The sequence below is a fragment of the Oncorhynchus masou genome, chromosome 23 (assembly GCF_036934945.1).
Source record: "Oncorhynchus masou masou isolate Uvic2021 chromosome 23, UVic_Omas_1.1, whole genome shotgun sequence".
In the NCBI taxonomy this organism is placed as follows: Eukaryota; Metazoa; Chordata; class Actinopteri; order Salmoniformes; family Salmonidae; genus Oncorhynchus; species Oncorhynchus masou.
In genome coordinates, this window is record NC_088234.1 from 31797065 (window position 1) to 31811734 (window position 14670).

General features: G+C 42.0%; 1 protein-coding gene across 1 annotated transcript in view; it reads left to right on the plus strand.

Annotated features, from left to right (window-relative positions):
- Nucleotides 1–3967: 3967 nt before the first annotated feature.
- Nucleotides 3968–14670, plus strand: part of LOC135509957 (NACHT and WD repeat domain-containing protein 2-like) — an 87496-nt gene continuing 76793 nt past the window's right edge. Inside the window, exons 1-2 of the mRNA XM_064930778.1 lie at nucleotides 3968–3985; nucleotides 4676–4847. Of these exons, the coding sequence (XP_064786850.1) occupies nucleotides 3968–3985; nucleotides 4676–4847 (190 nt within the window). The remainder of the gene's footprint in view (nucleotides 3986–4675; nucleotides 4848–14670) is intronic.

A 14670-nucleotide genomic window follows, 5' to 3' on the forward strand; every position in this document is an offset into this window, starting at 1 on the left:
ACATGGATCGCAATAGCCACGCCGCATTTTGGTCTGACTCTCTTTCACCTACAGAAAACCGTGACAGAGCCTTCCCGTCGTGTCCTCTTCATGGAATGAGACTTCTTCTGTCAGGTTCACTGACCGAGTGAGCTCCTTTCACCACTCTACGCACAACACCGACTGAACACAAAGACAGCTAGCTCAAAGGAACATCATAAGTAGCATAATTTGCATATTTATATTAATTAAAAGTTAGCAGTTATGTAATGGATGTGAAGAGGACATAGTACAGTTTGATTGTTATCACTAGCATAGTGTGGAAGTGGAACTACAGGAAGTAATGATGTTAATGACCACTTAATACGGCATTGTAGCTGAACAATTGCAGCCATGGCAGCTAAGGACTAGATTAAATCAGTCAGGCGTTAATCCACGATAACTGACAAACTGCATAGCTTAAAATTTTGGTCAAATTGGTGAGTGGCTGCTCTTGTGGTCATTGACATGAAGTCACACCCATCACACTCACTTAGGACATTCAGATCGTGAAAGTGTAGGCTGTATAGAAATACTGACACTAAAATAGAAAATAATTTAACAAAATGATATGGATTTAAATCAGACTAATAATGGTGTAGATTACAACATACATTTCAGTGTTAGATATTCAAACACGGCTCAAACCCAGTTTTATCTCGGACATCGCCTAAGCAAAAACAATTATATGCTATCCAGTTGCCGGTTATCACGGGTTAAGGCAGATCTGATTGAATCTAGGCCTAAGATTGTCAAACACTTCAGTCAGTGCAATGAGATGAGGTCCCCAAAGTGTTCTTCAGCTAACAGGATGGAGACTTAATAGCAGTGCTATTAAGCTAGCTAACCATGTTACTTAATCAAACCGGCAGAACTTGCCCTTATTTTCTAATGAATTGGCCTGTCCCTCAGCAAATTACAATGCTGAGGGGAGAAAGTTGTGCTATAAGTGTAACCTTAACTTCTTGATTGTGGATTTTATTTTCAATCTCCTATGGAGAACTTGTGGGTGTTAACCTCTAGCGATGAGCAATCCCGTATCCGGGAGCGTAATCATAGCCTCAAGTGCATTACCATAACGCAACGTTTCCTATTCATGAAAATCAAATTAAATGAAATAAATATATTCAAACACAAGCCTTTTGTTAACAACACTGTCATCTCAGATTTTCAAAATATGCGTTACAGCCAAAGCTAGACAAGCATTTGTGTAAGTTTAGCATGGCATAATGCTATGCTAGGCTGTGCTGGCAGCAGGCAACATTTTCACAAAAATAAGAAAAGCAACCAAATTAAATCATTTACCTTTGAAGGACTTCAGATGCTTTCACTCAGGAGACTCCAAGTTAGATAGCAAATGTTCCTTTTTTACAAAAATAATATTTTTGTAGGCAAAAAACGTCACGTTTGTTCATCCTGCTTAGCTGAGAAATTGACAGAAAAATACTTCAACTATAATGCATTAGCATAAAGCAACTTTTTCTATTCATGAAAACCGCAAATGAAATGAAATAAATATGGAAACACAAGCTTAGCCTTTTGTTAATGAGCTGAAATAAAAGATCCCAGAGATTTTACATATGTACAAAAGCTTATTTCGCAAAAATGTTGTGTACAAATGTATTTGTATCTGTCTTGTGAGCATTTCTCCTTAGCAAAACGTAACGTATCGTATCAAAATGTGAAATGTAAAGTACCAGTCAAAAGTTTGGACACACCTACTAATTCCAGAGTTTTTCTTTATTTTTACTATTTTCTACATTGTATTTTATATTTGAGATTCTTTAAAGTTCCACCCTTTGCCTTGCTGACACCTTTGCACACTCTTGGTATAGTCAAAATAACAAAAAACCCTTGAATGAGTAGGTGTGTCCAAACTATTGACTGGTACTGTATGTATATATATGTATCGATTTTTATTTTTATTTATTTTTTACACATATTTAACCTGTTATCTTTGATGGCACAAAACTGCTTCCATAATTTCATTAATTTGTATGGGTTACCTTCAGATGAGTCCCATGACACTTGAAGAACACCGTTGTGTTCGTGAGAGTCTCCCCTTTGTATTTTTGAGATGTCTCATGGTTTAACAAAAACTGCTGTAGCTCGGCCACCTTCCACCGCAGATGCGGAAGGGTGACATAAGCGGATGCCATGGATTAAGACGCAGCCCATTCAAACTTATATGACTAGATTAAACTGACAGATTTGTGACTTAGATTGAAGTACGGATGCGTCAATAGACTCTTATTAATTAGGTCTAGGCATCCTGTCGCGAGACACCTGTCGACGACTTCCGGTGAAAGAAAAAAAAGCTTAATTTCTTGTTAATCTAACTGCATTGTCCGATTTACAATAGGCTTTACAGTGAAAGCATGCCATGCAATTGTTTGAGGACGATGCACCACATCAATACAATTTTCAACCAGCTTCATAAAATCACAAATAGCGATTAAATATTCACTTTTTGAAAATCTTCTTCTGATTTGCCATCCCAAGGGTCCCAGCTACAACATGCATTGTCGTTTTGTCAGATAAATTCCTTCTTTATATCCCAAAAAGTCTGTTTAGTCGGCGCCGTCGATTTGAGTAATCCACTCATTCAACCTGCAGGAATCCAAAAAGCTAACACTAAACTTTGTTAAAAGAAGTCAAACTACGTTTTTATCTAGTCCTCAGATACCCTAAAATGTAATTAAACTAGAATATTTCATACGGAAAGAAGTATGTTCAATAGAAAAGTAAAATTAGCAAGTGCGCGTCCTCTTTGTCGCACACGCACACAGACTGATTTCCAACTGAGTCCCAGTACCAAAACTCAAAATTCGTACTCGTTTGGGAAGAAACAAGCTTTTCTGTGGATTTTCTCCTACCATATCAATTGTGTTGTAGTCTCATACATTACTTTAACATTTCTACAGACTTCAAAGTGTTTTCTATCCAATGGTACCAATTATATGCACATCCTGGCTTCTGGGCCTGAGTAACAGGCAATTTACTTTGGGCATGTCAGTCAGACAGGAAGTGGAGAAAAATAGACCCAAGCCTGAAGAAGTTTATAAACGGAAGGCTCATGGTGCAAGCCGAGGGGCCCCAGGAATAGACACACACTGGCATAAATTCACACCAATGATCCTCGAGAGCAGTAGGCCTGAATCTGAAAACATGATGTGTGTTGAATTATTGATTTTAAATAATGTGATTAATGCAATGACTGTATTCCTAAATATCATGGTTAGTCTACATATTAATTTCATAAATATGTGTACAAAAAGTGCACCTATCAATTACTCATGAAGTTCAAATAGTGTGTGTTGTTATATTTAAAGGTGTTACGTTCTAATGAATTGGAATTAATTCAAGGAAATGGTTGCTTTTTCTTTAAACCCTGGGATTTAAGGATATATGGCGGAACAGCACTGTAATCATTTAGGCTATATTTAGGAGAAATCAAACGGACTTAACTTCCAGAGCAAATAACAGGGGGCTGCAGAAGAGAGGTACATTTATCGATAAAATAATTAATGCCAACTAAATCCCTCCTCCCGTGAAACGTTCACATCGACTGGCTCCTCCAATAGAGAGAAAAGGAGTGAAACACCCATTGTCACACACTCACTCATTGACCAAGCGGTCCATAAGACATTTGTATAATTCTTTCCGGATAGTGAACGGTGAGGACCACTGAAGGAACCGGAAGAGAGAGAGGGGAAAGAGCGAGATAAAGAAAGAGAAAGATGAACAGACGGTATTTGGAAAACTCTCCAGCCCAGACTGACCCCAGAATGCCCAGAAAACCAGTGCTCGCTCGCAATGAGATGCTGAGCGCCACTCTGCAAACCGGCTGCTGTTTCTCCAGGGGCAGACTCTTGGTGAAGAAAACTCTAGATGGGCGTTGTTACCGTCTCTGTTGATTCTCAAGAATCCACGGTTGGATATTTTCGAAATGAAGAGAATGAAAAATGTGAGGATCGAGAAGTGTTGTAGTGTGTATCCGCAGCCTCCTCACCCGCAACAGTCAAGTCCACTGAACGCAGTGATTCAGTGATTGAGTATTTATTTTCATGATAAATACGAAAAAGGATTTACATTTTGATATTAGGACTTCCCAACTTTGCCGTGTTTCGTTGTCTGTTTTGCAAGTCTCTGTCTGTGAAACACAGATCTCAGGATACTCTGTGGAAAAAGCGACTTGAGATATTCCCCAGACTGAACAACAATTTACTGCTGTTTCACCCCCCTCCCCCCCCACACACACACACACACACCTCTCTCCCTCTACAAGCATCTCCTCTGGGTGGGATTGCTCCCGATGCTTGCCCATTGTTTGCATTTTGTTCTGTCTTGTCATTTGTTTGTGTGTTTCACATTATGATGATTACATGCTTAACTATAATAGCCAAGGAAATTATTTAAAATTGTGCATGTAAACGTGACAGTAATGCGTTTTGGAATGCAACATTCCTATGATTGAATGAATAAGCAAGCATGGGATTATTATATGGGTCTTTTTTGGGGTTGCCTTTTTCTACGACTTGGCAGATCCATCCAAACTTGATTTGCGTGTGCGTGTGCATGCATTCTTGTCTGTGTGTGGCCTCTGATAACCCCTTTAGAAGGCACTAAAGACCTGTCTGTGTGTACCTGGTTTCAGTTACGCTGGAAGTCGCCACCCATGTGGCCCTCAGGAGTGGGGAGCAGGCAGCCCTGTCCGCGGGAATCGGCACTCCGCAGGGCAGCCATCAGTGGCAATGTCCTCGCACTGCCGCAGCACCATGTCCCCACTGGCAGGAGTGTCCGGGTTTTCATCTGCGCCAACCCCGACGGTAAGACGGTTCTGGCCAGGGAACACGTGCGAGTCCTTGGATGACTCATGGAGTAACTTTTAAATTGATGACCCAATCTACAGAAGTGGGTTGCTGCGTATTTTAGGTCTATATTCCTATATTACGCACAAGCAATGATAGGCCTACCCAAATCAGTGCAATTACAGACATACAGATTGATGTAGATTTCACACCGCTCATAAGGACATTTTATTCATCAAATTTCAAAGATTTATGTCAGATCTTTCCAGTCCTAGAGAAAAAAAGGTGCATTGAACGAGGGGATATGTAGGTCTGTAATTTGTTTCCCCAATCGTAAGAGTCCATACAAATGACAGGACAGGAGAGTGACATATAACAATGCTCTACCAGCACTATCCTTGACTAATGTATTGAGGAAAGCACAGGGTGTGATACGGAATGGTCCCCGGTTCAACTATCACAATAGCCTTGTTCAATTCACTTAGGACGGCACCAGAGCAGTACACAGTCACAAGCCACTCAACCAAAGAGGGTAGACCGAGATTATGCTTGTAGTATTCTAGGTGGTCTACCATTCAGTCAATGATGGTCATAATGGGTCAATAGTCAATTATAATACGTCACTTTGTTTTGAAGTGCTATTTTAATTATTATTCAGGTTAGTCTCAAGCAATGTCAGAGATACTTTGAGGTAGAGATACCCCATAAGGTGTGTGAGAAAACGTTGATGATGCACTAGGCTATGGGGTGGATAGGTGGGTTGTGACAGCATTGTACAACACAGAAGTAAGACTCTGGGCCATCAACCTGGTCTCAGAGCATTTCATATTATTCTGCATGTAAATCTGAGACTCCATTTATTATGATATGTCCCAGATATGGTATGTATTCATTTGTGGATGTCCATCATCCATTTTGTATGATATGTTATGAATTGCTATTCGTATTATATGTTACGAATTTGCAAAATATACAATATATTAATATTTGCACAATATACAATACATCATGAATTTTCTAAACATATATTATGTGATGAATTCTAGCTAGCTGGCTAACGTTAGCTAGCTGGATAACGTTAGCTAGGCTAGGGGTTATGGTTAAGTTTAGGAGTTGGGTTATAGGGTTAGGGGAAGGGTTAGCTAAAATGGTTAAGGTTAGGAGAAGGGTTAGCTGACATGCTAAGTAGTTGAAAAGTTGCTAATTAGCTAAAATGCTAAAGTTGTCAGTGATGAGATACGAACCTGCAACTTTTGGGTTGCTAGATGTTCACGTTATACGTCAGCCCATCCAGCCCGACCAACCACCTTACTTTAAGTAAACATCTGTCTTATGTAACCTTACCATAGGTAACATACACTATATATACAAAATCATGTAAACACCCCTTCAGTGGATTTGGCTATTTCAGCCACGCCTTTTGCTGACTGGTTTATAAAATCGAGCACACAGCCATGCAATCTCCATAGACAAACATTGGCGGTCGAATGGCCTTTGAAGTCAGTGACTTTCAACATGGCACCATCTTAGGATGCCACCTTTCCAACAAGTCAGTGTTGGCTGGAGTGATGTAAAGCTCGCCACCATTGGACTCTGGAGCAGTCGAAACGCATTCTCTGGAGCGATAAATTCACCAATCGGCAGTCCGACGGACCGATCTGGATTTGGAGGATGCTAGGAGAATGCTACCTGCCCCCAATGCGTAGTGCCAACTGCAAAGTTAGGTGGAAGAGGAATAATGGTCTGGGGCTGTTTTTCATGGTTCGGGCTAGGCCCCTTTGTTCCAGTGAAGGAAAATCTTAACGCTACAATATTTAATGACATTCTAGACAATTCTGTGCCTCCAACTTTGAGGCAACAGTTTGGGGAAGGCCGTTTCCTGTTTCAGCATGACAATGCCCCCGTGCACAAAGCCAGTCCATACAGAAATGGTTTGTTGAGATCGGTGTTGAAGAACTTGACTGGCCTGCACAGAACCATGACCTCAACCCCATCGAACACCTTTGAGATGAATTGGAATGTTGACTGCGAGCCAGGATTAAGTGCCTGACCTCATTAATTCTCTTGTGGCTGATTGGAAATGTTCCAACAGCAATGTTCCAACATCTAGTGGAAAGCTTTCCCAGAAGAGTGGAGGCTCTTTTAGCAGCAAAGGGGAGACCAACTCCATATTAATGCCCATGATTTTGGAATGAGATGTTTGATGAGCAGGTGTTCACATACTTATGGTCACTTAGTGTATCATACTAATTTCAGTGTCCCAGATTTACATTTACAACGTTATGTCGGTTGGTCGAGAAGCTGAGGTGTGACAGCGAGTTTGAAGCCATTTGGGAACAGCACAGTGCCAGCTGGCACTGAAGCACCACCAGCTCCCAGAAAACAACGACCTTATGGAAGTACAAATCTCCAGCAATACCTGGTGAACAGTACAGTAGGTCAACAGGACAGAGGTGAAGAGACTGAGTGTAGATTTTGCGCAAAACTGCCACTTCTTGGTCAAAAGCACTTGGTATTTGAACTTTATGTTTATTGTGGTATAGCGTGATTTAAAGCAGAATTCAATATAATTCCAATGAAAGAACCCCCCAAAATTGTGCCCGCTCACCGATTTCAACTAACCCCTTAGTCACTTTATCCTGGCAACGGGTCGAGAGGTGCAGGCATTCTCTTGCAGTGTTGCTCTGTTTGAATACAGTCTAGGGGAGGGGGGTAAAAATAGGCAAGAGGTGTAGTGTAAGAGACAAACACAAAGAGGGCAAAGATGGAGGGTGGGATTAAGGGAAAGCGGGAGAGAGGGAGGATGGAACACCCATAGACAAAAACAAAACCAATCATGCATGATTCCCCTGAAAATACAATAAACGTCAATAGAGTGATCAAATGACCTAAAATTCCACTTATTTTGTACCTGTTTTATCCATATCCAATGGCACACATAGTAGACTTAATTTGCCACGTTGCTCATAGAATCATTAGTTGTGGGCAACATGCAAATGTTACTAGGAAGAGCATGTACAGTATCTCTAAAGATGCTTAGGAATCAGAGGTCCAATATGAACGGATGGAAAATTCTGTCTTTGTATGGCTGTACATTTGACACTGTTTAAGGAAAGATATTGACACACTGTTGACAAACTGTTACCCTACAACCAAATAGTTATATCACGTTACAGCATACCGAACTAGACACTTTTTTATGAATTCCTGATACGGCTGCATGGATCTAGCCTCCACATTGAAATAAAAGAAAAGAAAGAAAGAGCTTCAGGCCTTCTGATTCTGAATTAACTCCTTCAGTATCTGTGACCAGCACCAAATGAACAGCTCCTCTTATGGACTGGGAAGTGTTTTTCCAGAAATAATACAGTAATACCCTGCAGTGCAGGTGCAGTGCTGTTCCACTATGGGCTCTAGAGGGCGCAATTCATGCACTACATTGACTTACAGTGGTTTGTCATAACCATGGCAAAGCTGGAATAAATATATGATTGCCTACACCTGGGTACCGCCAGGTGTTTTTAATATCAGGTGGCTGATCATAACGAGATGAGCTTTTGTTGTTGTCTCATACCCATTCAATTATTTTAATATTCAGACAATTAGGCTAAACACTTTCTCTTGACACTTGAACCCTGCATGCAATATGACATATTATACTTTCGTTAACCTGACATGTTAAAACTCTTAATTACATCTACTATGTCAGCCTTATGACTGATTACCTAGGTCTTATGACATATGGCTTAAGTAGTGTTGCCACCTCGGACCTCAGGGAAAAGTGATCTTAAAAGATCAGGCACACTAGGGAAACAAAATCACTTCAGATATAGTGTGCACTAAGGAAGAGATTATCTTTTAAATATGGTGTGCCTCATACTTTCCCAGAGATAAGTACAGTATTATAACAGTTTAACTGTGTTTTTTACTGTGTCTGGGCGTCACAGGTTTCTGTGCTCTCTTTCTGGTTGTGGCTGTAGCCTATAATGCACCATACTGTCACTGCCGAGACTAGTATAGTCAAAGACCATAGACCATCTTCTCACTCTCTTATTGATGATTCTGCCTTTAAGAAGTCTCTTACCGACCACTGTAACAATGTGTCTGCCACTACTTCAAGGGGCAATCTGGGATTCAGGAGTTCTTCAATAATCAATGGTTAAATCATTAATTTCAAAGTAGAAAAATGTATTTACCTTTTAAAATGTCCCTTTAAAAGGACTCATTGTATGTAGCAGTGGAGGCTGCTGAGGGGAGGACGGCTCATACTATGGATGAACACATAAAAAACATGTTTTTGATACCATTCCATTTACTCCATTCCAGCCATTATTATTAGCCATTCTCCCCTCAGCAGCCTCCACTGGTATGTAGGGTATTTGCACATTAAAACATTTAAGCCGAGATGAGTTTGCTGAAAGACAAAATTCAAATTGTGGTGAACAAAGCTTTGTCCAATCTTACAATCTTGCTAATGAATCATTTGGACTTCAGGCTGGGCATTCATTTTTATTTTCAGAGCAGTATACTGCTCAACCTGTGTGTGGTGTGTGTGTGTGTGTGTGTGTGTGTGTGTGTGTGTGTGTGTGTGTGTGTGTGTGTGTGTGTGTGTGTGTGTGTGTGTGTGTGTGTGTGTGTGTGTGTGTGTGTGTGTGTGTGTGTGTGTGTGTGTGTGTGTGTGTGTGTGTGTGTGTGTGTGCGTGCGTGCCTGTGTGTGTGCAGGTGTGTGTGCGCATGTGGGTGTGTGTTTGCATAATCTGCCATGGCTACTTTTCCTGATCAATTAAAAACACCCCCTTATCTCTCCGTCACTTCCCAGACAGCTGTATGCTGAAGAAAAGGCTATGGCATTTAATCTTCTTCCCAATATCTATAGCCATTAGACGTTGTGTGTGTGCGGGTATAGGTGTTGCTACGTGTGCATGTGTATGCGAGTTTTTACTCAATAAACCTATCTACAGTTTTTAACTCCATATTATCTCCATAGACGATGCCTTGGGTGTCTTAAAGCATTGGTGGTGTTATTAGACATCTATGTGTATGTAAGCTCATGGGCGGTTCCCCTTGGGATACAATGCATAAAGTGACCTATTCCTCCACATACACACTATATCTATATCAATTTAAACCTGGATGTCATTTTTTTGTAGTTTAAACATGCTTTTTAGCTAGACTATTCAAGGTCTCAAACTTTCCTCTCTGTATATATATTTTCTCTTTCAATGTCACTTTCTCCGGTTTAGATTCTCTGTCCAATCCTCTCTTCGTCTTTCCTCTGTCTCTCTCTCTGTCTATCTAGCCTTCACTTCACTCTCATTCTCCCTCCATCCTTTCTTTTTCTCTTCCTCCTTCAGATCTGTTTATCATCGTCAATCATGTCAGAGGTTTAACTGGGAAATCTATAAAGCCAGTGAGAATGTTACAGCCTGGGCCATTTCAGGATCCAATCTTATTTAATATCTCTCTCTCTCGCTCTCTGGTGTGCACTAGGGCGTCCTTTTCTCCCACCTCTCCTGAAGCCTGGTGCTAAAGCCCAATACCAGTGAGACTCTTCTCAAGCGATTTTGGCACCTTGCTGCCACTTAACTGATCTACTGTTACTGAGGGACAGATTTTCTGAGTGTAAATGAACCTGTAGACCTATCTACCTGTATCTTTCCAGAGGTAATTAAAGCATAGATACAATGAGGACCAAGATACCTTGATATGGTGTTGTGATTTTATGACTAGCATTAGAGTTTAAAGTGGGCTACTTTCCCTGTTGTGTTATCATGAAAGGAAAGGCACAGGTCTCGCTTTTCCAAAGCATTAATATTTTGGCCATGTTGACCTTTTATTTGACAGCAAAACAATCAATTAGAAATTAGCATCAGATGCTGTTATGTGGCAAGTATATATTGGCCGTGTGAACTGTGCTGTTGAGCTGTATTTCATATCAAATTTGTCTCATGCTCCGAATACAACAGGTGTAAACCTGGCTGTTAAATGCTTACTTACAAGCCCTTAAACAACAATGCAGTTCAAGTTAATAAACTTGAACTGCATTTAATAAAATATTTACTAAATAAACTAAAGTTAAAAAAATTTAATCAATTAAAAAGTAACCAGAAATGTACATAAAAATAATGAGGCTATATACACTGCTCAAAAAATAAAGGGAACACTAATATAACACATCCTAGATCTGAATGAATTAAATATTCTTATTAAATACTTTTTTCTTTACATAGTTGAATGTGCTGACAACAAAATCACACAAAAATTACCAATGGAAATCAAATTTATCAACCCATGGAGGTCTGGATTTGGAGTCACACTCAAAATTAAAGTGGAAAACCACACTACAGGCTGATCCAACTTTGATGTAATGTCCTTAAAACAAGTCAAAATGAGGCTCAGTAGTGTGTGTGGCCTCCACGTGCCTGTATGACCTCCCTACACTGCCCGGGTATGCTCCTGATGAGGTGCCGGATGGTCTCCTGAGGGATCTCCTCCCAGACCTGGACTAAAGCATCCGCCAACTCCTGGACAGTCTGTGGTGCAACATGGCGTTGGTGGATGGAGCGAGACATGATGTCCCAGATGTGCTCAATTGGATTCAGCTCTGGGGAACGGGCGGGCCAGTCCATAGCATCAATGTCTTCCTCTTGCAGGAACTGCTGACACACTCCAGCCACATGAGGTCTAGCATTGTCTTGCATTAGGAGGAACCCAGGGCCAACCGCACCAGCATATGATCTCACAAGGGGTCTGAGGATCTCACCTCGGTACCTAATGGCAGTCAGGCTACCTCTGGCGAGCACATGGAGGGCTGTGCGGCCCCCAAAGAAATGCCACCCCACACCATGAATGACCCACCGCCAAATCGGTCATGCTGGAGGATGTTGCAGGCAGCAGAACGTTCTCCACGGCGTCTCCAGAATCTGTCACGTCTGTCACATGTGCTCAGTGTGAACCTGCTTTCATCTGTGAAGAGCACAGGGCGCCAGTGGCGAATTTGCCAATCTTGGTGTTCTCTGGCAAATCCAAAACGTCCTGCACGGTGTTGGGCACAACCCCCACCTGTGGACGTCGGGCCCTCATACCACCCTCATGGAGTCTGTTTCTGACCGTTTGAGCAGAGACATGCACATTTGTGGTCATTTTGCAGGGCTCTGGCAGTGCTCCTCCTCCCCCTTGCACAAAGGCGGAAGTAGCGGTCCTACTGCTGGGTTGTTACCCTCCTACAGCCTCCTCCACGTCTTCTGATGTACTGGCCTGTCTCCTGGTAGCGCCTCCATGCTCTGGACACTATGCTGACAGACACAGCAAACCTTCTTGCCACAGCTCGCATTGATGTGCCTTCCTGGATGAGCTGCACTACCTGAGCCACTTGTGTGGGTTGTAGACTCCGTCTCATGCTACCACTAGAGTGAAAGCACTGCCAGCATTCAAAAGTGACCAAAACATCAGCCAGGAAGCATAGGAACTGAGAAGTGGTCTGTGGTCACCACCTGCAGAACCACTCCTTTATTGGGGGTGTCTTGCTAATTGCCTATAATTTCCACCTGTTGTCTATTCCATTTGCACAACAGCATGAGAAATGTATTGTCAATCAGTGTTGCTTTCTAAGTGGACAGTTTGATTTCATAGAAGTGTGATTGACTTGGAGTTACATTGTGTTGTTTAAGTGTTCCCTTTATTTTTTTGAGCAGTGTATATTGCCAGGTCGCAGTTGCAAATGAGAACTTGTTCTCAACTAGCCTACCTGGTTAAATAAAGGTGAAATTATTGTCTTGTTTTTTAAATACAGGGGGTACCGAGTCATTGTGCAGCGGTACAAGTTAGTCAAGGTAATTTATAAAGTGACTATGCATAGATAAAACAGCGAGTAGCAGCAGTTTGAAAACAAAGGGGTGGGGTCAATCTAAGTCTGAGTGGCCATTTGATTAGTTGTTCAGAAGTCTTATGGCTTGGGGGTAGACGCCATTAAGGAGCCTTTTGGTCCTAGACTTGGCGGTCCTGTACCGCTTGCCGGGCGGTAGCAGAGAGAACAATCTGGACTTGGGTGAATGGACAATTTTTTTGGGCCTTCCTCTGAAATGCCTAGTATATAGTTCCTGGATGTCAGGAAGCTTGGCCCCAGTGATGTACTGGGCCGGACGCACTACCCTCTGTAGCGCCTTACGGTCAGATGCCGAGCAGTTGCCATACCAGGCGGTGATGCAACCGGTCAGGATGCTCTCGATGGTGCAGCTGTAGAATTCTGGATATGAGGATCTGAGGACCCGTGGCAAATCTTTTAAGTCTCCTTAAAAAGTATTTCCCTCTTCACAACTGTCTTGGTGTGTTCGGACCATAAATAGTTTGTTGGTCATGAGGCCACCAAGGAACTTGAAACTCTTTACCCTATCCACTTCTGTCCCGTCAATGTTAACCTCTTACACTTATGGTGGCGCTATTTCATTTTTGGAAGAAAAACGTTCCCGTTTTAAACAAGATATTTTGTCACAAAAAGATGCTCGACTATGCATATAATTGCTACTGTTCGAAAGAAAACACTCTGACGTGTCCAGAAATACAAATATCTTCTCTGTGCGTGCCCTTTAACGTGAGCTTCAGGCAAAACCAAGATGACTTGGCATCCAGGAAATGACAATGATTTTTGAGGCTCTGTCTTTCATGATCTCCTTATATGGCTGTGAACGCAAGAGGAATGAGTCTGCCCTTTCTGTCGTTTCCCCAAGGTGTCTGCAGCATTGTGACGTATTTGTAGGCAGATCGTTGGAAGATTGACCATAAGAGACCACATTTACCACGTGTCCGCCCGGTGTCCTGCGCCGAAATTGGTGCGCAAAAAAGTCACCTGCCAGTATTTTTCCATGGGGCACAGAGAGAGAAGCAAGCTTCCACGAACTGCATGTCAATGAAGAGATATGTGAAAAAACACCTTGAGGATTGATTCCAAACAACGTTTGCCATGTTTCGGTCGATATTATGTAGTTAATCCGGAAAAAGTTTCACGTTGTAGGTGACTGCATTTTCGGTTCGTTTCGGTAGCCAGGCGCAATGTAGAAAACGGAACGATTTCTCCTACACACAGACGCTTTCAGGAAACACTGCGCATTTGGTATGTGGCTGGGAGTCTCCTCATTGAAAACATCAGAAGCTCTTCAAAGGTAAATGATTTTATTTATTTGGTTATCTGGCTTTTGTGAAAATGTTGCGTGCTACATGCTACACAAAATGCTAAGCTAGCTTTGCATACTCTTACACAAATTAGTCAATTTCTATGGTTCAAAAGCATATTTTGAAAATCTGAGATGACAGTGTTGTTAAGAAAAGGCTAAGCTTGAGAGCAAACGCATTATTTTAATTTTATTTGCGATTTTCAGAAATCGTTAACGTTGCGTTATGCTAATGAGCCTGAGGCTTAGTCACAATCCCGGATCCGGGATGGGGAGTTTCAAGAGGTTAATGGAAGCCTGTTTGGCCCTCCATTTTCTATAGTCCACAATCAGCTCCTTCGTCTTGCTCATACTGAGAGAGAGGTTGTTATCCTGGCACTACATTACCAGGTCTCTGACCTCCTCCCTATAGGCTGTCTCATTGTTGTTGGTGATCAGGCCAACCACTGTTGTGTCACCAGCAAACTTAATTATGGTGTTGGAGTCATGCTTGGCCACGCAGTTGTGGGTGTCCAGGGAGTACAGGAGAGGACTTAGCATGTACCCCTGAGGGTCCCTAATGTTGAGGATCAGTGTGGCAGATGTGTTGTTGCCTACCCTTACCATCTGAGGCGGCCTGTCAGGAAGTCCAGGATCCAGTTGCATAGGGAGGTGTTTAGTCCCAGGGTCCTTAG